The 19,270-nt window shown below is 46.7% G+C and overlaps 1 protein-coding gene and 1 long non-coding RNA gene across 4 annotated transcripts; one reads left to right on the top strand and one right to left on the bottom strand.

Annotated features, from left to right (window-relative positions):
- The first annotated feature begins 80 nt into the window (after window positions 1-80).
- LOC112547549 (uncharacterized) lies at window positions 81-3,634 on the top strand. The gene is made up of 2 exons (XR_003091312.3): window positions 81-1,995; window positions 2,843-3,634. It is a non-coding gene; the product is annotated as an uncharacterized LOC112547549 (long non-coding RNA).
- EIF3D (eukaryotic translation initiation factor 3 subunit D) lies at window positions 3,305-16,447 on the bottom strand. Of its 3 annotated transcripts, none has more exons than XM_075937769.2 (15): window positions 16,295-16,447; window positions 15,223-15,356; window positions 14,766-14,811; window positions 13,517-13,653; window positions 13,330-13,415; window positions 12,769-12,841; window positions 12,471-12,586; window positions 12,120-12,252; window positions 10,315-10,462; window positions 9,946-10,076; window positions 8,943-9,028; window positions 8,501-8,630; window positions 7,908-8,050; window positions 5,467-5,747; window positions 3,305-3,461 (listed from the first exon to the last, which is right to left on the bottom strand). In XM_075937769.2, the coding sequence occupies exons 2-15, from the start codon at window positions 15,343-15,345 to the stop codon at window positions 3,448-3,450; spliced, it is 1,647 nt and encodes a 548-aa protein (XP_075793884.1). In that variant the 5' UTR covers window positions 15,346-15,356; window positions 16,295-16,447; the 3' UTR covers window positions 3,305-3,447. The 3 variants fall into 3 exon arrangements, with proteins under 3 accessions (XP_075793884.1, XP_075793896.1, XP_075793889.1); XM_075937781.2 differs by having other exon boundaries at window positions 3,305-3,458; XM_075937774.2 differs by having other exon boundaries at window positions 12,471-12,583.
- Between the last annotated feature and the right edge of the window lie 2,823 nt (window positions 16,448-19,270).

Genomic DNA, 19,270 nt, shown 5'->3' with positions numbered 1-19,270 from the left:
AAATTAATTCCGCCTCTAGCTGGGATGCCGGGGAGCTGAGTCAGAGGCGGCCAGGCAGAGCCCAGACCCGGATCCTGGGTAGTGGGATGAGCCCCAGGGCCCGGCGGTGCCCATGTGAACCCTGCAGCCAAGTGTTGCCAACTCTCCCGGACCGGACACCACTGCAGTGGATGTGTCCGGTTGAGGCAGTTGGCAACCGTACACCCCCCACCTCCCCCGGCCCTGCCTCGTGCAGGGCACAGCTGGGGAAACAGCTGCAGTTCTCAGGGCCTGTGCTGCACAGGTCTGTGACGGGAAACCCCTCAGACTGGCTTGTGCCCCTTCTGCACAGTGCTGTGCGGAGCCCTACGCTACTCCTGCAGCAGAGAGAAGCAGCTGCCAATGCAGTGCATAAGGCAGGGACTGGGGGAAAGGCTCCTGCAGCTGTGCACTGTACAGGAGAAACAGCAGTGTATCGGAGGGATGTAAATGGGTAACTGGTTAACCAGTAAGCTTCAGCTATAATAGGGGAGACTTACCGGGTCCTGGTTAACCAATAGGGGCAGGAACAGCTTCCCAGGCAGGGGGCTACTTCAGCCCCACAGGGTACCCCCTTGTCCGTGGGAGACCCAGCCCAGTCCTCCAGCGCAGGTCACATGCTGGCTCCCTAGGAGCCAACAGCCTGCAGCAAAGCCTCATCCAGCTGCTCCTGTTAGTCCCATTCCCAGGGAGGCTTCACTGTGGGCTCTGCACTATAAAGCTTATTTAAACAAGCTTTATATTGTAGAGTCCGAAGTGCATGCAACTTTAGCAGTTTCACGGTTACACTTTTAAACTAGTTTTACATCCCTAGAGTATACAGGGAAGTCACAGATTGGGGGTGTGGAGAGCCATTTAGGGTGTCTACCCTAAAGTTCAGGTATTCTCCTAACATGCTTCACGCTGCTCTGTATACAGCCGGTCCCCAAGTTACAAACGGTCAATTTACAACCAGTCGCATTTATGACCAAACCTCCCATTAAGCAGTCGTAAAGGTGGTCCCCAAGTTATGAATGTGACCCGCACTTATGAACAGCGTGGTTGCAATGTAACTCAATGGAGTCCGATTTATGAATATTTCAAGTTACAGTCAAATGTTTGGTCCATAACCCAGTCAAATGTTTGGTTTGTAACTTGGGGACCGGCTGTATCTGTGCAAGCTGGCTATGCACTATATATTCCACTCTAAGAGTGGATAAAGTTAAACATGGTAATAAGCATCCTTTTGGGGAAATAGGCTGGAACTATTGCTGGAACTATTGCTGAACTCCGAGCTGCTTTCCTGGAAGATAAAATAAGATGATGACACCAATGGGGAGACTAGCAGCAGAGAGAGATCACAGCTTCTGTCTCAGTACCAACTTTCACTCACAACCTCACTGCTGCAGAACCACAGGCACAGCACCATGTCATCAGCAATGGTGACACTGGCTTTTAAGACATTGCTTTGTCTTTCTAGTCGTGGAGTTGCAACCTTCTCCCATTAACACCAACATATCAAAACACATTTCAGTGATTCAACTATGTTTCCTCTAATTTCTAGACACTGCTTTGTCATATTATCCCAGATTGATCCTTTATTACAGTTCTTTGAATGTAAACAATCTAGATTATACTTGTCTATTTGTGTCCAACTTTACATAACAGGCAGTGTAGGACATGTTACCTTGGACAAGTGAGAATACAGGCCTCTACATAGCACTGTTTCCAACCAAAGACTTGAGGCAAATGCTTCTTTCCAGGAGGAGAGCGACTCTAGGGCAGCCCATGGGAAGGGAGCAGTCTGACACTTCTGGAATAGAGCTAAATTCCAGGCCTGTGTGAAATCCATTTACAGGAAACTTACTGGAAGAGGTTGATGCAGGGGAGAAGAGCAGGCCAGCATTCCATCTAAATGAGACTAAAGGCAGGGAAGCACTGTCTACATACCTGGTTCTAGGAGGTTCCACTACTGCAGCTGTAACCACAGTGACCAAAGTAAGACTGGTAATACATTGTTTTAAGTAGGGATCTGAATGGTTATTTGGGAGTGAGCTGTTTCCATTGGGGGTGGGGGAGGTAAGCTATTCTAGCCCTGTGGGGTCTGCTGCAGGCAAGGGTGCTTCAACCCATCTGGAGCAGCTCCCATCCACAGTAGCCCCTCAACCCCTGTTTAATTGGTTAACCAGTTAGCCAATTAAATTTTGTAACTAATTAGTATATTAAGAGGATAATACTATTGAATTACAGGCAGTTTGATGTCTATGACAAGTGAAATAAGTGATATGTATTACACTGAAAAACACTTTGAGATCAAGTATTAATGAAATGGTATTATTTATTACTTCTTTCCACTAATATACCTGTACATTGGGGTGGGGAGCAGGGGAATAGCAATCTATTGTCAGAAGCCTGGAATTAAACTCCCCATTTTCTACACTGAACCTGAAGATTGACATGTTCTTTTCCCTGCACCAGATAAAACATAAGGCTACAGGGAAATGGATGGGAGAGAGAAAACCTTGCAATACCATCACCCAACCAGTTCAGCCTGCCAAAACTATTAGTAAGCAGCACATGGAGGTTTGAAGGGCACCACCCCTCTCTGTAGAACTTTGCCACCTACATTAGCTTGATTGGGATTTCATTTATGGGAGAAACCCAATTTTCTTCTGTGCCAAACTGCAAGTTGTCATTGGAGCTTATGCTCATAGTGGCTTTATCCCAGCACACTTTGTAATAAAGGGATATCAGTAACTACGCATTTCAGAAGCAATCATGTCTCTAATATTATGCATTATTTCAAAAGAGGAAAAAAGGTGTAACTTTTTTTCCTTTACTGCAGTAGAGAAGAATACACCTCTCCTCCCAAGTGCATGAAGCTGGAAAGCACCAGCACAAAATGGTGGCAGAGAAGATATGATCTCTTGAGAAACATCATACTTTATTACAACAGCTAACTTGCCATATCAATAGCTTCTTTCATCCCAGGACTTCTTGTCCCATCACCCTTGTAAGCTAGGTTTCTGTGTATACAGGGTATTCCTGCTCTACATCCAAGATATATTTACTTTTTTTAGAACATATAGCGAAACAATGTAAAGCAGGGAATTTTTTTCCCGCAGCTAACTTCCATTTGCACAATTTTTATGTTTGCACAATGTAAAAGTGGGGAATGGGAGGACTTAACACATCATCTCCTACAAGCGTCAACGACATTAGTGCAGAACCCATGTTTACTGGGTCGACTTACAGCGGGGGACGCCATAAAGTAAATTTATCCATAAGACAATGAAGAAGAAATTCATTAAACAGAACAAAACACTTTATTCTGTTTATTAGATTTGTAAATGAGCACGGTGCAAAGGTTCAGCTAAGAGTCCACCCATTGATGACAAAAGATGAGAGGAGCATTTGGTCACTGAAGCCCCTGCTTCCCGACCACAGCGTTTAGCTCTCTTCTTCTGAAAGAAAGAAAAGAGGTTTTTCCCTGAGAAAATGCCAGAGAAATAATAAGACATGTAATATCATTTCCTCTTTATGTACAATCTTGCCTGCCTTTTTTACCTAGTACAAGAATGTTCAGTAGGGCCACATGGACAACAAAATCATATGACCAATAAACTGCTATAGATTATTTTATGTTGCTGCATGATTCACTTAAATTTTTAAAACGTTAAATAAAATATAACTCTTGTCATTATGACTGTCCATAAAACCTTCAAAAAGTGAATAGATCCAAGTCTACAAACAGATTAAAACAGCATTAAGATCTTTTTAATATCCCATGAACACGAGTTTCATGCCAGCTTTCCTCCCATAGTGGAGACAGAACATGGGAGGTATATGCCAAGGATCAGCGATTGTTTCAGGTAGTGGGGAGACCGCCACTTGCCACAGGCAAGTATCTGGATCTTCCTCCCTTGTAGAAACAGTGAGGAGTCCTGTGGCACCTTATAGACTAACTGAAGTGTTGGAAAGTGTTGTAGAAAGTATCCCAGGCTGCATGACTAGTGCCACCACAAAACCCTAAGTGCTTGCTTTCCGAAGTCATCCATTTGAAATGGACTCATTTGTTTAAATCAGTCTAGCACAGGAACAGGGAACCTATGGTCCCCAGCTTGCCTTGATCTGGCCTGCAAGGCTTGAAGCGTCCCACCTCCCTCAGTGAGTTTCTGAGCCTTGGCCCCCCGTCCTGGTGGCTGGAGTGCAAGCACCAGCTCTCCACTGCAAGGGAAGGGGGGGAAGCAGCATGGAGCCAGCACTAAAGCCCCTGCATAGCTGGCTCTGCCTGGTAAAGGAGAAGAAGCGGTTCTGCATGATGCTGTTTCCCCTTCCACCTCCACCCCCCTGCTTGGGGAATAGCAGAAGAGGGAAACACTTGTCCGCAAGCCTCACTCCGTCATCCCATTAGCTGGGAATTGTGGCCAGTGGGATCAGCGGGAGACAGTGCCTGCAAGTGCAGCACAGTGTGGAGTCACCTGTGGCCCTCTGCCAAACGAGAGCTCTGCCAAGTAAGCACCCTAATCCTCTTCCCCCTTCCATACCCAACTCCTACACTCCCAGTCTGTTTCTGCACCCTTCTTCCCAGATTCCTCATCCCCACCCTGCACCCTCCCTCCTTTCCAGACCCCTGCATTCCCACCCTCCTGCACCCTATCTCCTGCCCATACCCTGCATCCCCACTCCACTCCCCAGCAGCCGCCTCCCACAAACTGAACTTATTTTTAGGGAGCTCCACAAAATCTTGTAGCTCCAGGCCCCCAGAAGAGTTAATCTGGCTCTGGGGAGGGAAGCCTTGAGCCTTCTTATCCACCATGGGACTGCAGTGCGAGGGGAATCCCGGTGCCCTGAGTTTTGTGAGTCTTTGGTTTTTCATGCTTTTCAATTGGGGGGGGGGGGGGGAGGTCATGTCAGTGAGGGGTTTTTTATTTTTATTTTTTGCTTCTCACTTGCATGTGGCCCCCAAAACAAAAAGGTACCCCCCCCCCATCTAGCTACTCATTTGTAATGTCTCACTTTGAATTTCCTCTTTATCTAAAATTTCATGATGGCTTAATTCACAGTAGCACTGAGTTATCAGCCATTTGTGCTGAAATAAGTCACCACTACCTCCCATGTCGCAGTATTACTGAGCTGAGCTTTCCTTTCCCAAGTGACTCCCCCTTCCATTCAGTGTTTCAGATTAATTAATCTGAGAGGAAACCAGTGAGCCTCCAAATGGTGTGACTCATGCGCTCTCTCTCTAGTCATGTTTTTATATCTCTGTATTTATTTCATCATCCTTCCAATCTCTGGCAGTACTTAACACATTTACTCTACTTTCACCACTGACTGAAAGGCCCACAGTGACTGTATATTCTCTACACCCCCCACACCTTGATAGGGGTCTTGAAAATGCTGATTTAACCCCCGTAGTTACATTTACCCCCTTTCTCTCAGGCCTTAGTCATGGAGAATTCTACAGACCTTCTTCCTCCTCCTCCTCCTCTTCATCATCTTCCTCCTCATCAGAGCTGAAGGTGCCATCAGGAAGACTGTAAACACGGATCACTTGCTTGTTGGGGTCTTTGAGGATGAGGTATTTGCCTTCATCCAGTTTCATGCAGACATCAATGACACAGCGCAGGATGCCCCATGCGTTCTCCATACTCAGGTTAATCTGGCTGGCAAACTCATTAGGTTTGAACTGCTGTGTGCCCAAGATCACATGGCGTGCAGAGTCCTTTACATGGTAACGGGACACATACCTGAGGAGGAAAGGCAAAAAACATCAGGAAAGACAATGACCCAGACTAGACTTCACAGGGGAGCCACCATAATGAGGCAATCACTTAGATTTTCACTTCTGGGCTAAACTGCAAGAATCAATCCCCCACTTCAAAAGGAGAAAACAAACAGGATTCCTGTTGGGAGGCCAAATCTATGTCTCAGACAGTAGCTGAGGGCTTGTCTATACTAACAAAATTAAGTCAAATCAATGTATAGCCATGGCAATACCTAAAGTAGTGATTCACATCCACACTATGATCCTTCTCCTGGCAGTGCATTGTCTCAGTGGGAGCACTTCCATTTACTTAACTGTGTGGGGCACTAATGGCTGGTGCCGTGGGCCGCTAGCTAATGTAAGTAACGCAGTGTCTACACTGACCGTGTCACCCTAAGGACACAGGGCCGGATTAAGACTTTTAGAGGCCCTAAGCACTGAGAAGATTATGGTGCCCCCAAATGTAATTCAAAATGAAAACAATACTATACCGTAAAATAAAATTGTATTTTCTGAAATGACACAAAACTGACATATCTTCTGAAATTAAAATAGCTTCTTTCTAGATTTTCTGATTGCAAAATTCTGGATACATTCATCGAAGCTGACTTGACAAAGCACGTCCGCTTCCATACAAATAGGGAAAGTGAATCTAGTCTGTCCTGACACATTGTTGTTCTCTGAGGGTTTTATATTCTTTTCAGCTGAGAAAAAGAGCATTCTGTGGAGTTTTGACTTTTCCCACAATGACAACTTCGATGCCTTTTTTGAAATATCAAATTTTTTCAAAAAAAAAAAAAAAATCTCATTTTTTTGGTGCCCCTGCTTTGCTGGTGCCCTAAGCACATGCTTAGTCTTCTTATTGGATAATCCAGCCCTGTACATCAACCTAAGCACAATCCCTGTTGTACAGGTAGACTTATTCAGTCAATGTATTGGGTGATTTACATCAGTGGGAGCTACACTATAGTGTAAAGAGTGCAAGAGCCACACTTCCATGGTCCAAGACAAAAGAGGTGATAAAGAGATGATTCCTGAGCCCCACAAACAGGAAAGACTGAGATTTAACAATAGTCATTAATAGACAGATTAGATTCAATCAACAGATGAGTCTGAGGCAGCTGTATGTCACGTTAGACGGAATCCAGAAAGACAAGAAATATTAAGCATCTAATTTTAAACAGCCAGTCATCAGAAAGTTTTAAAAAAAATGTTAAAAAAGGAAGAGTGTCGCAGCAATAAATTTGATTTAAAATGTCAAAGAAAGAGAAATATACATGGCACAGACCAGCTCCCACCGCTTTTGTTGTGCAACAGACTAGGACGGTTAGCCAGCAAAGGGGCGGGGGGGAGGAGGGGGGAGGGGCAGTTCTAATTAACGGAACTGCATCAGCTCTGTGCCAATATGGTGAAGTAAACACTGAAAAAAACCTCTTGGCTAAGGTGCTCTGAAGACTGGAAGGAGATTGCTCAGGAGATCAGTAATGGGACCATTTACTTTTAAGTTGTCACTTTCATGTAAGAGACCTCACCAATACATCTCTGGAGGATGTGCCAGGGGTCTCAGGCAAGATCTACCACAATAACCTCTATAATTACCTCCCATGTTCAGCAGAGAAGCCAAGAACTGAATGGGCCATGGAGACTGAACTCTGTCATATGTACAGATGGTCTTTTCAGGTCAGTCAACAGGACACTGTGGGGAAGCAGCTTGCCCCAAATCACAGTCTGCCCGGTACCTCACTCCATCCCAGTCACCAATATTCCCTCTAATCTTTTCCATCCAGAAGCAGATTTTTTCCATTCATGTGCAGAATACATTTTTTTATGTACTCCGAGGCAAGTGCAAATGTGCACCCCCGGTACAACAAAACATAGCTATGAGTGTTCGGCTAATCAACTGGCTGACATTTGAATCTCCCCTGAGTGGCTGCACAAGTGCACAATTTACAGGGAACACTGCCATTCATCAATGCTAAAATACGTTAAAAAGAAGTTTTCAGCTTACCAAACAGCATAAAAATGGGAGGGAATTCTGTGATTATACATCTACTTTAAACAACTCTCACGCGCATGTGCACCGCCACCCGACAGCAAAAGCAGATAGAAGGTACTGGACAGGCAAATCCTATATTGGTCTCACCCAAGTTTAAGATATTCTGATCCAGCCAGCAGTGCACAACATGTCCAGCGGGCTAATTTGTAACTGTTGTTTTTCAGCTCAGTGGCAATCACAGCTCCTCTCTGAGAATCTAGCTTCTGACGCCAGTCTACTCCATTGCAATGCTGAAAAGGGAAGTCAAACCCACAGTCAGCAAACTATAGGTAATGAACACACACAGGGATCACCTGTGATTTACCCAACAATACCATGCAGAGAAGAGATAGGAGGTGTAAAAGGAATTCCTGATTCTGGAGGGAGTGATATGTATTGGCCAGCATATGGGGTACTGGTTGGAGAAAAAAAAAGTCAAGGGAGAGCTCCATGGGACTGGGGCTATCACATGGAATGCAGGAACCTCAAAGCGGTTCAGATTATCAAGTGCTTGGGTGGCATGGAGTCAGTTTAGCTGGCACTGCTGGTCCCCCCCCCAGTCATTCTTCTCTGATGGAATGTAATAGCATAACAGATACATGAGGTAATGCAAGAGGCTTGGCTCATGTCTTGCCTGCTGTACCTGGTACATCAGACAGCAATGGAGGAGCTAGAGAGGTTTGTATCTGGTTCTCCCTCACCCTGGAATCCCATTCGTTCAATGTTTTGATGTTGATGAATGACACTTCCCCACCAGCTCCTGTCATCACTCCGTCATGTTCACAGCGGACAATGAGGTCTATGTCATCTCCCAGCTTCCATCTTCGGTACCTGCAAGCAAAGAATCCGCTGTGTTATTCTCTATCCCCACTCCTGGATCCTCTTAAGTCCTCACAAAAGCCATTCCCATCCTCCTCTGTCAGCTCATAGTGAGGATTCACCCCTCTCCTTTCAAGCCCAATATAAAAATGAGATAAACCGGCCTGAAGCATAAGTCCTAAAATCTCTCTCATCACAGAATGGGGCAATGCTCATTGGAAATAAATCTTTAGTCACACTACCACTAGCAAGCTGTTAATAGAAGTTACACTTGAATTGTTCTAAACCCCCTCCCCAGACACGTGCTTGAAGCAATTAACACACCGGTATGCAACAGAGGCCACTTCGTTCTTATCCATGTCATCCTCCACAAATGGGTTTGGGTTGGGAAACTTGTATTTTTCCTTCCCCTGCAGACAAAGCCAGGATAGATCACAAGAAGCCCAACATCTTGAGAGAATTAAGGCAGCTGATCACAAACAAACATAGATATGAATAATAAAATCACAGAAATGCAGAGATCTCAATAATCCAGTCAGCTGCAGTACTAAGTATTATCTAGACCAGCCCTGCGAGGTTTGTCTAACCTCTTAAAAACTTCCAAAGAAGATTCCACAACCTCCCTAAGTAATTTGTTGCAGGGCTTAAATACTCTGACAGGAAGTTATTCTTAATGTCTAACCTAATCTTCCTTGCTGCAATTTAAGCCTATTACTTCTTGTCCTGGCTTCTATGGTTAAAGAGCACAATTGAATCACCCTCCTTTCAATAACAATCTTTTATGTACTTGAAAACTTATGTCCCCTGTCAGTCTTCTCTTTTCCATACTAAACAAACCCATTCCCCCCACCCAATGTTTCCTTCATAGTCTGTTTTTCAGCTCATCTATCATTTTTGTGGATCTTCTCCTGATTTTCTCCAATTTGTCCACATCACCATCTACACCAGCCAGTCACCTCCCATCTCACTTTGCAACTAAAGACCCTTTCCCTCAACCAGTCAGCATCCAGTGTTCCACAGAGTATTATAAATGGTCTTAATCCTGTCACAATCCTGACTGCTTCAGTAACAGGGTGGGTCTTCCTCCTCATGGAGTGCTCCAAGAAGAGGGGTGTTCTTTCTACAAGCCTCCCCACCTCCACAAAGCTAATCTACACATCCAGAATTGGAATGATTTCTATGTAAAGACATCCCATCCCTGCCAAAAGAGGTGCCCCTTGCTCTAATAAGAGGCTGCTTCAGCACTGATAGTAGTAGAAAGTTCCAGACCTACAGACTCAGTCTTCCACAGTACTGTCTGTGTGACAGGCCTTGCTAAGACTCTTACCATTCTCAGACACTGCTGGGAGAAATTGTGGTTGATGTAGGTTGCTTCCATGGCCAAGTTGCGGGGTGAATTAAAGGAGTTGCCCTCATCCTGTGGTGGTTCGTTAGCAGTTTCACTTACTGTCAGCAAGTCTGGGAAAAGAGCCAGGTTCAAACGATCATAAGGAGGACAGTCACCCCTCTGAAAAGGACACTAGCTCCCATACTGGGCATCAAATCTGTTCAAAGCACACACAGGTAGTGCAGCTGTTGCTCCAGAGAGCATGGAGATTTGAGACATAATACTGATTTAAAAGGGATAAGGATCGCTAAATGCAAAAAAATTGTAATTTGTTCCCTTGCCCAACTTTGATTCTGGGATACTCCTCACCAAAGTCAGAATTGTCCCTCTTGTCAAAGAAGAGCTTGGATCCAACTCTCTGGACAATGATGTCCCAGGAATACACAGATCGGGTACAGCTCATGAGCGTGGCCAGGATGGCGTCTGTGGCAAACACATTCCCCTGGGTTTTCGCCAGCTGCAGACAGAGTGAAGCACGTGAGCAAAGATAGCATTCATTCTTGTCCCTACTACCCAAAAGTCAACTACAGCCTTAGCAAAGCAGACATTGATTCCCTTCTTCTAGACTCTGGAGGCTGGGCTGATTCAAGACTGTGACAAGTTGGGCAGCCAAATGCTGCCCAGAGAATCCAGCCCTGCAAATGCCCAACCAAGTTGAGGAGAAAAGACAGAGCTTATAAGAGAATAGAAGGGATATCTGCATTCGCAAAAAACAGTAAGTTCTTCTTGTCCCTGACTTCAAGATCTTTCTGTCAAGCCCAGAAATATTGGGAATCAGATTTGTGACCTTGACATTTTTCCTTCATTCTTGCCTGTAAGTCTATCTGCCCTTCCAGAATAGAGCTTTCCACTGGCTGACATCTATCCACACGTTAAGCCAGGGGCTCTCAAACTTTTAATACCGTGACCCCCTAAAATTCTAAATGAATGTATGTGACCCCCCCCCACCCTCACAGCTCCACGAGTAAAGGAGGAGTTGGGGGGCCGTCGGGGCAGCAGGGCTGGCTGGAGGAGATCAGGCGGGGGAACCGGCCGGCAAGAAGAAGGGCGGGCGGGCGGAGGGAGTCGAGGGCATCGGGGCTGGCCAGGGGAGTTGGGGTGTTGTCAGGGGCAGCGGGGCTGGCTGGAGGAGATCAGGCGGGGGAACCGGCCGGCAAGAAGAAGGGCGGGCGGGCGGAGGGAGTTGAGGGCATCGGGGCTGGCCAGGGGAGTTGGGGTGTTGTCAGGGGCAGCGGGGCTGGCTGGAGGAGATCAGGCGGGGGAACCGGCCGGCAGGAAGCAGGGCTGGCGCGGGGAGGGGGAGGTTGGGTGCAGCGGGGCTGACTGGGGGACATTGGGAGGAGGGGAGACTAGCTGCCAGAAGCAGGGCTGGCGGGGGGAGTTGGAGGGTCATCGGGGGCAGTGGGGCTGGCCAGGAAAGATCAGGAGGAGAAGTGAGGGAGAACTGGCTGGCCAGGAGGGGGTCGGGGGAGCGCGAATTGGCCGACGGGGAGCGGGACTGACCCGGGCACATGCAGATCTCAGGGCGCTGCCCATCCCGCACACAGTCCCAGCGAAGTGCAAGTGAGTTTGGCTGCAGCTCCACCACACGCTTGACCAGTGCTCAGGAGCATGTACAGGGCTTCCCCTCCTCCCCAAGGTGTCACACGCAACCAGAGGCTTTCAGCGCTGATCACGCCCCGCCTCCCAGCCACTCCCCCAGCCTCCACCAGGCTTCCGTCGGGCACCCAGCTGGAAAACCAGAAAATACTGGACATTGCACATGTCCGGTATGTTCTCAATTTTTTTTTAACGGACAGAGGGCCCAAAAACCAGACTGTCCTGCGACCCCCATCTAAGTTGTGGGGGTCGCGACTCAGTTTGAAAAACGCTGTGTTAAGCAATTCCTGTCTTGGCCAATACCATTCTCTTTACTACAGAGATCACAAATTTCTGCTCTCTAAAGAACTGGTCCCTAGGATAGTTCTATTAATCTCTTCTCATTCCAGGAAGCAGGACTATCTTGGACTCCTTGGCTTAGGGCAGACTGGGAACCACAAGGTTCAAAGAGTACCACACAATAAAATACATACTAGTGTATCTTGCGAGCCAACAGGCAGGAAGAACTATTATACCTTGCGAATGACTGGATCATCAGTAGTAGTGACAGTGTGAAAGATGCGCTTGATGCTCCGCAGAGGTTTCTCATTTCTTGTGGTAATGCGGTCAAAAGCTTTGTCATAATATTCCAAGGCTCCACAGCACTCTCTGCAGACATAAGGAGAGGAGAGTTAGAGACACTAGCACAAACAACGCTCTCTCAGAGTGCAAGGGGACAACAGTGACTGGCAGGAGTATTTCTACTGACTTTTGCACCTGACCATGGAACTTCATAAAACTGGATCACTAATCAGCACCCACCTCTTTCCACGCATAGTTTATGCCAAAACAAATACCCACAAGGGCCCTAGCTGTCTTGAACTCACATGTCTTGTGGATCTGACACCTCCAGATAGCGCATCTTCATCAGCCGAGGGAAATCCATCTCTTCCTTCACCTCCCAGTCACTGCGAACTTCAACAGAGGAGTCACGAGGCTTCTGCTATGCGGCCAGAGAAAGTGCAGATGGACAAAGAAAGAGACACAGCACATCAGGATTTGTGTGAGAAGAGCAGGAGGAAGAGAGGTTAAGAGGAAAGCTACCACAGGGAACAGGATACACTGTATAATAAGAGCAGCCAGAGGAACTGATGAAACAGTATAGTTGAAAATCAGTTATTTTACCTGTGATTTTTGGTCCCATTTTTGCCTCACTCCAAACTGCTTCTGAAATTTCTTTTGCAGACGTAGACGGTCTCTGTGGAGGAATGTAATAAGCTCATGAGAAATAGTCCCCAGCACTCCCACATTCGTAAGTTATGCTGAAACCACTGGGCTTTCAGGTCCCAAGACACTGAAAGCATTTGCTGAACTACTGGACCCCACAGCTGACTGAAGCACTGTTACTAGGAATGTTACTCTCACTGACTCTTGGAAAATGGCAAATTCAGTAGGACAATCTAACCTTTGAAGATTGCACAACTGCTTTCAGAAGGTACACACGTTATTTTTGAAACACTGATTTCTTTTCCTGGGTTTGGCTTAGAAAATCCCCTTGGTTCCACCATCATCACTTCAAACCAGAAGAGATTCTAGCAAAGCACCTGTTCTGAAGCTTTGGGTTTGTGTTTCCAATAAGATCTAGTGGTTTTTGTTACAACTCAATTGACAGAAGCCAGTTGGCACACCAAGACAACCGTTCAGAGACTCCAAAATCAGTACAGAATTCAGGTTTGGGGCCCTCACCTCTCTTTCTGTTTGGCACTCTTAGGCAGAGTCTGCATGTTGAACTGAAGCATGTTCCGGCGATCCTTGTCCCGCCTAAGATTCCTCTGAAAACGAGGAAGATAAGGGAAGGAGTGTTTTGGTTATAAGCAAAATCTTTACAGCAATTTTACTGCTTCAGAAAGGTTTCAGGAAATGTGCAAGGTACCTGTGCAAATCTCATACGATTCCTTTGGTATGCCGTCTTCTGTGTACGTGCTGTGTCCACAAGCTGGAAGCTGGTCTCATCCTCCTCATGAAAATATGCATACTGGCTCCCCCCGCCAAATTGTGATGAGTACTTATCTGAGGACACAATGACCCAAATTACCTTGTTGCTGGTCTGCAAACAATGCCTCATGACATGAGCGCAGAGTTAGCCCTCTTACCCTGTCACTTGGCTCACCCCAGCTTGAAACTACAGCTAGGGCTTTTCCCTTAGAAAAGCCTGGGAGCTAGGGGGTGAGGCTTCCATCCTTGTATCATGTCACAAGGAAGCTCAAAGCCAGAAGCAACCCCAAGGATAGAGAGGATCTCAAGTGCCTCTCACTCCAAGGGTAGGGCACACTTCTGAGTTAAAGAGACAAAGATGAGGGAGGGAAGCAGGCATGACTAATGTTCTCTCTAATTTTTCCCAACCCTGAGCGGAACGAATGTTATGTTCACCAATATGGAAGTGATGTGTGGCACATCGTCTGCATATTGGTGTACATAACGAAATTCATGTATTGAGGGTGGGGCTGAAGGGTTGATAGTGTGGGACAGGATTCAGGCCAGGGCAGAATGTCGGGGTGCAGGAGTGTTAGGACTATGGCTGGGAGTTTGGGCTCTCAGGTAAGGCTGGGGATAAGCAGCTTAGGGCTTGTTCACCAACAGAAAGAGAGTTGGGGTGCAAGAGCTCTGACGGGGGGTGCAGGCTCTGGGATGGAGTAAGGGAAAAGGGACTTAGGGCTTGAGCAGAAGGCTGGAGTGCAGGGGTGTGAGGGCTCTAGATAAGGGTCCATCTAGACCCTTGAGGTTTGGCTGGGTTTGGGAGGGATTCAAAGTGGAGGGTGCTCCGGGGCTACTTCACTGAGAGAGGACTCTCCCGGCTCTCTCTTCTTGCAGCAGCATCTGGGCTGGGAGAGTAGGACAGCACCTCTCCTGGCAACGGCATAGCAGGAGGTGGGGTGGGCTGCTGTAGTATAATTGGGGCTGGTTCAGGACTGGACAGCCCCAGCAGGTTGGCACAAAAGCTAAACTGGGCTTGGGATGGCCCTTCCCCAGCTGCTGCAGGGCCTTCCTGGAGACCTTGTGTAGTGCTAAATAGGGACATGCGTGACCGCTTGGCCATGCAGTTTACAGGAAACTTAGAAGATGGTTGAAGAAACCTCATATGAAGTATCTTAGCAAAGAGCAGCCACCAACATAGCACTTACTTGTGTATCTCTTGTCCTGATAAGTGGCTCCTGTCCAGTCTGCAACCTAATAAAAAAGACAACAGAAACAAACTTGTTGAGCGTGTGTCATCCAACATCTTATACTCTCTTTTGCTCCACAATCTCTTAATTCACTCAGCCACTCAGCAACAGCAAACAGTGCTTTCTATTCCAGAGTCTCACTTACAATCATCTTATAACGATCAATATTCTTTCAAACTTCTTGCTTTGCTTATGCACTCTATCAAGAGGTCTTGGTTCATACAACACCTGCAACAGGGATAAGGAAGCTATAGGGAGTGGAGCACCAATGTGTGTGTAGAGGCATTATTAGGAACAGTATAGGACTAAGACAGCAAATATGATAAGAACAGCTAACAGGAATTTCCAAGTAGCCTAACATATGGGCATTAACTGATTACTCCAGTGATTTATTTAGTAGTGTTAGCACAGGTACCTTTCCCAGACGATCCCCTTTGCTGAAGGGCTGATATGGCATATCTTTGAACTGCTCTGGAACAGCACATGGACCCCACCCGGAGGGGTTGTCCTGGATCACAGGCGTCATGAATTTAGCCATCTTCTAAAATCCTTGGGAAAAAAAATGGGGTGGAGGTAGTTCAAGTGTTTGGAACATTTTAACTCTACAAAACTGCTGGGAAACTTCATTGGATACTAATGAGCAATGACAACCATTCAAAAGACAATAGGTGGTACCACTTTTAATGGCCACAAACACAGAGAAAAGTTCGTAGGGCTAGGATCATTTCCCAGAATTTCTGGGGTTAAGGAAAAGGTGAAGGTGTCAGCTCTAACAGCACTGTCGGTATGCAATAGAATAATTACTTTCCTGTGTACGAATCTCCTGAACTGAACTGTTAGACAAAACTGAACAAGACAAGTGCCTGTCTGTGACCAATATAAAAAGCCCTGGAAAAAGGTTTCATATCTCTCTTTACTGTGCATAATAGCACAATTACTTCCCAGATGGATTTTTCTTTCAGACCACACCCATGCCTTTATGCTTGAGGATCTACTATTTTTATACTTATTGTCCTAGCTAGCATCTGTGAAGCAGCTATTCTTATTCCCAAAAATATCTAATCCTGTGTCATCAAGACCCAGCTCCTCAAAGGGATTTAGGCCCTTCTCACTCAAATCAGGAGGTGCTAAGCACCGAAACACCCTCAAGGACCTGGGCCTACGTGCTCGGCCATGTGTAGATCCGGCAGCAGCGAGTACCGCAGGTTGGAGACAAGCCGTGAGCCAGCAGGGCCCGGCTGTGAGGCTGCAGGAGCCGCGCCTGGGAAACAGGGGCCAGCCGAGGGGACGGGCGAGCAGCCCAGGGGGGGAGCCGGGCCCGGGCCCAGACAGGGTAGAAGCCGCGCGCTCCCGCCCCGGCAGGCCCGGCGAGGCGGTGTCTGGCCCGGACGTCCCGTGGCCAGGGCGGATCCGGGCCCCACAGACTCCAAGTCGCGCGCGCGGCCGCGCGGGCCTGTTCCGACCGGAGCCCTGCGCGCGCCCCTCACCTGTGCGGGCCCAGCCGGGTCCCGATGGAGGCGGATGCGGGTCGGGGGGGGTGAAGGCTGCGGGAGAACCTTAGCTAGGGTTACACGCCGGCGCGCACCGCCCGCCACGTCATCACCCCGCGCCGCCCCCGGACGCATCGTCGTAAAAGCAAAACAGGGCTATTCCGCCCTGTGGGGGAGGCGAGCGAGTTGCCGTAAAGCACCAAAGTGGGGGAGGCGAGCGAGTTGCCGTAAAGCACCAAAGTCCGCTCCCCCCGGCTGCCGCAAGGAGGCCGGGTCGGGCCTGGCTCCGCTGCTGGGGCTAAGCGAGCACCCGGGTGGTTGGGGGCAGGGCCTGGTCGAAGGCCCCACGAGTGTGGAGCCGCCTCATCCTTGTGCCTCGGGGCCGCTGCTGCAACCGCGCCCGGCCTGTCCGCAGCGCGCTCCGAGAGGCTCCTGCGGGGAGAAGCGGGGCGGCAGCCCAGGGTGCGGGGCGAGCCCGTCAAACGGGTCCCGGCGGTGGGTTTGGGTTACACGCGGCGCCCGCGGCGGGGCCTAGGGATGGCGCTTTTCGCATCTCTGGCTGCCGTGGCTGGACGTGAACTGCCGCAGGAATTCGCTCATTGGGGTGGGTGAGCGGGGCTCCTGCAGGCTGCCAGCTGGGGCTGTTCTACATTTCAGAGAGGGAGCCTGCGCTAGTTCTTATCCGCTAATCGAATAGTCGATGGAAATCAATTAGTTAATCAATATTTAACGTCCCTAGTAAGAACGGCCATACTGGATCAGACCACTAGTCCTTCTAGCCCACTAGTGTGTCTTCTGGCAGTGGCTATTGTCAGGTGCTTTGGAGGCAATGAACAGAAGAGGGCAATGTCTAGTGATCCATCCCTTGTTGCTTAGTCCCACCCTCTAAGCAGTTGGATGTTTAGGGATATTTGGACCATTTTGGCTAATAGCCATTGATGAACCCATCCTTTATTAACGTATCTAGTTATATTTTTTTAACCTAGTTGTAATTTTGGCCTTCACAACTTCCTGTTCCACAGGTTGACTGTGCCTTGGGTAAAGTACTTTCCTGGCTTTTTTAAAACCTGTTGCCTATTATTTTTGTACCTTAGTTGTGCTGTCTGAGGGGTAAATAACACTTCCTTCCTGAATTTTTTCACAGTACTCATGATATAGATCTCTATCATTTCCCACCTTAGTTGCCTTTTCTCAGTAAAACAGTCCTCACTTTAAAAATCTCTCCTATGGAAACTGTTCCATATTTTTAATACTTTTGATTGCCCTTCTTTGCACCTTTTTAAATTGTAATGTATCTTTTCTGAGATGTGATCAGAATTGCATACAGTATCTAAAGTATGAGTGTATTATGGATTTATATAGTGGCATTATAGTATTTTCTGTTTTTAATTTCAATCCCTTTCATAATAGTTCCTGACATTATTAGCTTTTTTAATTGTTACTGTGCACTTAGAAGATATTTTCAGAGAACTATCCACAGTGACTCCAAGATCCCTTTTTTGAGTGCTAAAGGATAATTTCGATTCCCTCCATTTTGTCTGTATAGTTGGGATTATTTTTTCTAATGTGCATTACTTTGTGCTTATCAACAATTAATTTCATCTGCCATTTTGTTACTCAGCTGCCCAGTGTAGTGAAATCCCTTTGTAATGCTTTACAGTCAGCTTTGGACTTAACTTTTTATTCATTTTATATCTACAAATTTTGCCACTTCACTGTTCACTCTGTTTTCCAGATTTACAATTATGTTAAACAGCATTGGCCCCAGTACATACTCGTGGAGGACCTTGCCATTTACATCGCTCCCTTCTTAAAACTGATCATTTATTCCTACCACTTGTTTCCTGTCTTTTAGCCATTTAACTGATCCACGAGAATACTTTCCCTTTTATCCCACAACTGCTTAGTTTGTTTAATAGCTTTTGATGAGAGACCTTGTCAAAAAGGATTTCTGAAAGTTCAAGTACACTATATATAATTGGATTAGCCCTGTCCAAATGCTTGTAGACACCCTCAAAACATTCTAATAGATGGGTGAGGCATGCCTTACCCAGAGCAGTTCTATTACTTCAGAGGACATATGTGGCTCTCTTTTCTCTCCCAGTCTTACCTGCTGAAAGGAGGGGAGAATCACCACATGGTATAAAACCCAGTGTTTATGTTGTGCAGAATTTGGGATTATATTTTGTTTTACTAGGTTATCCGTGTATCCCTTGTTTTAGCAATGAAGTTTATTTAAGTCATCCTTTCCCTCTTTTAGTTACCTAAAACAAAATACTTGGGTGTCAGGCTTTTGCATGGTGTTCTAGTAGTAAATTAATCCCTTACATTCTTCGTTATCTCTAAGATATTTGGTACTTTATCTGGTCAGCACTCATCTAAACCTCTGATCTCAAGAAGATTGCTTTTTGCACTGAGGTTTTTGTTTATAATATCCAGGGCATCTTTTTCTGCCTAAAATCAAACAGCAAAGAATGCTGATCCAACCTGCTTAGTAAATTAAATATTTGCAATTATATAGTGTTCTTTATCTAATTATCTCAAAGTGCTTTACAAATAAAAATTAGGCTTAAAAAATGTCCCTACTAGGAAAGGTAAATATTACCCACATGTTACAAATAAAGAAAATTGAGGTATAGACATTTTCCAGTAGCTCACACAGTAAGTCTCTGGGGGTACGTCTACTCTACAGCGCTAATTTGAACTAACTTAGGTCGAATTAGTTAATTAGACCTAAGCTAATTTGAACTAACGCGTCTAGAACTAAAAACTAGTTCAAATTAGCATTTTGCTAAGTCGAACTAGCATGTCCACATTAAGTGGACCCTGAACCGGGCTTAAGGATGGCTGGAAGCAGTGCCGGCAGGGCATCAGAGGAGGACTTAGAGTGTGGAGATGCTGTCTCAGGCTAGCCGAGGGCTGCGCTTAAAGGGTCCCGACCCCCACCCCGGACAGACAGTTCTCAGGGGTGCC

The sequence above is a fragment of the Pelodiscus sinensis genome, chromosome 1 (genome assembly GCF_052426305.1).
Source record: "Pelodiscus sinensis isolate ZL-2025 chromosome 1, ASM5242630v1, whole genome shotgun sequence".
Classification (NCBI taxonomy): Eukaryota; Metazoa; Chordata; order Testudines; family Trionychidae; genus Pelodiscus; species Pelodiscus sinensis.
This window is presented reverse-complemented; position numbering and strand designations above follow the sequence as displayed.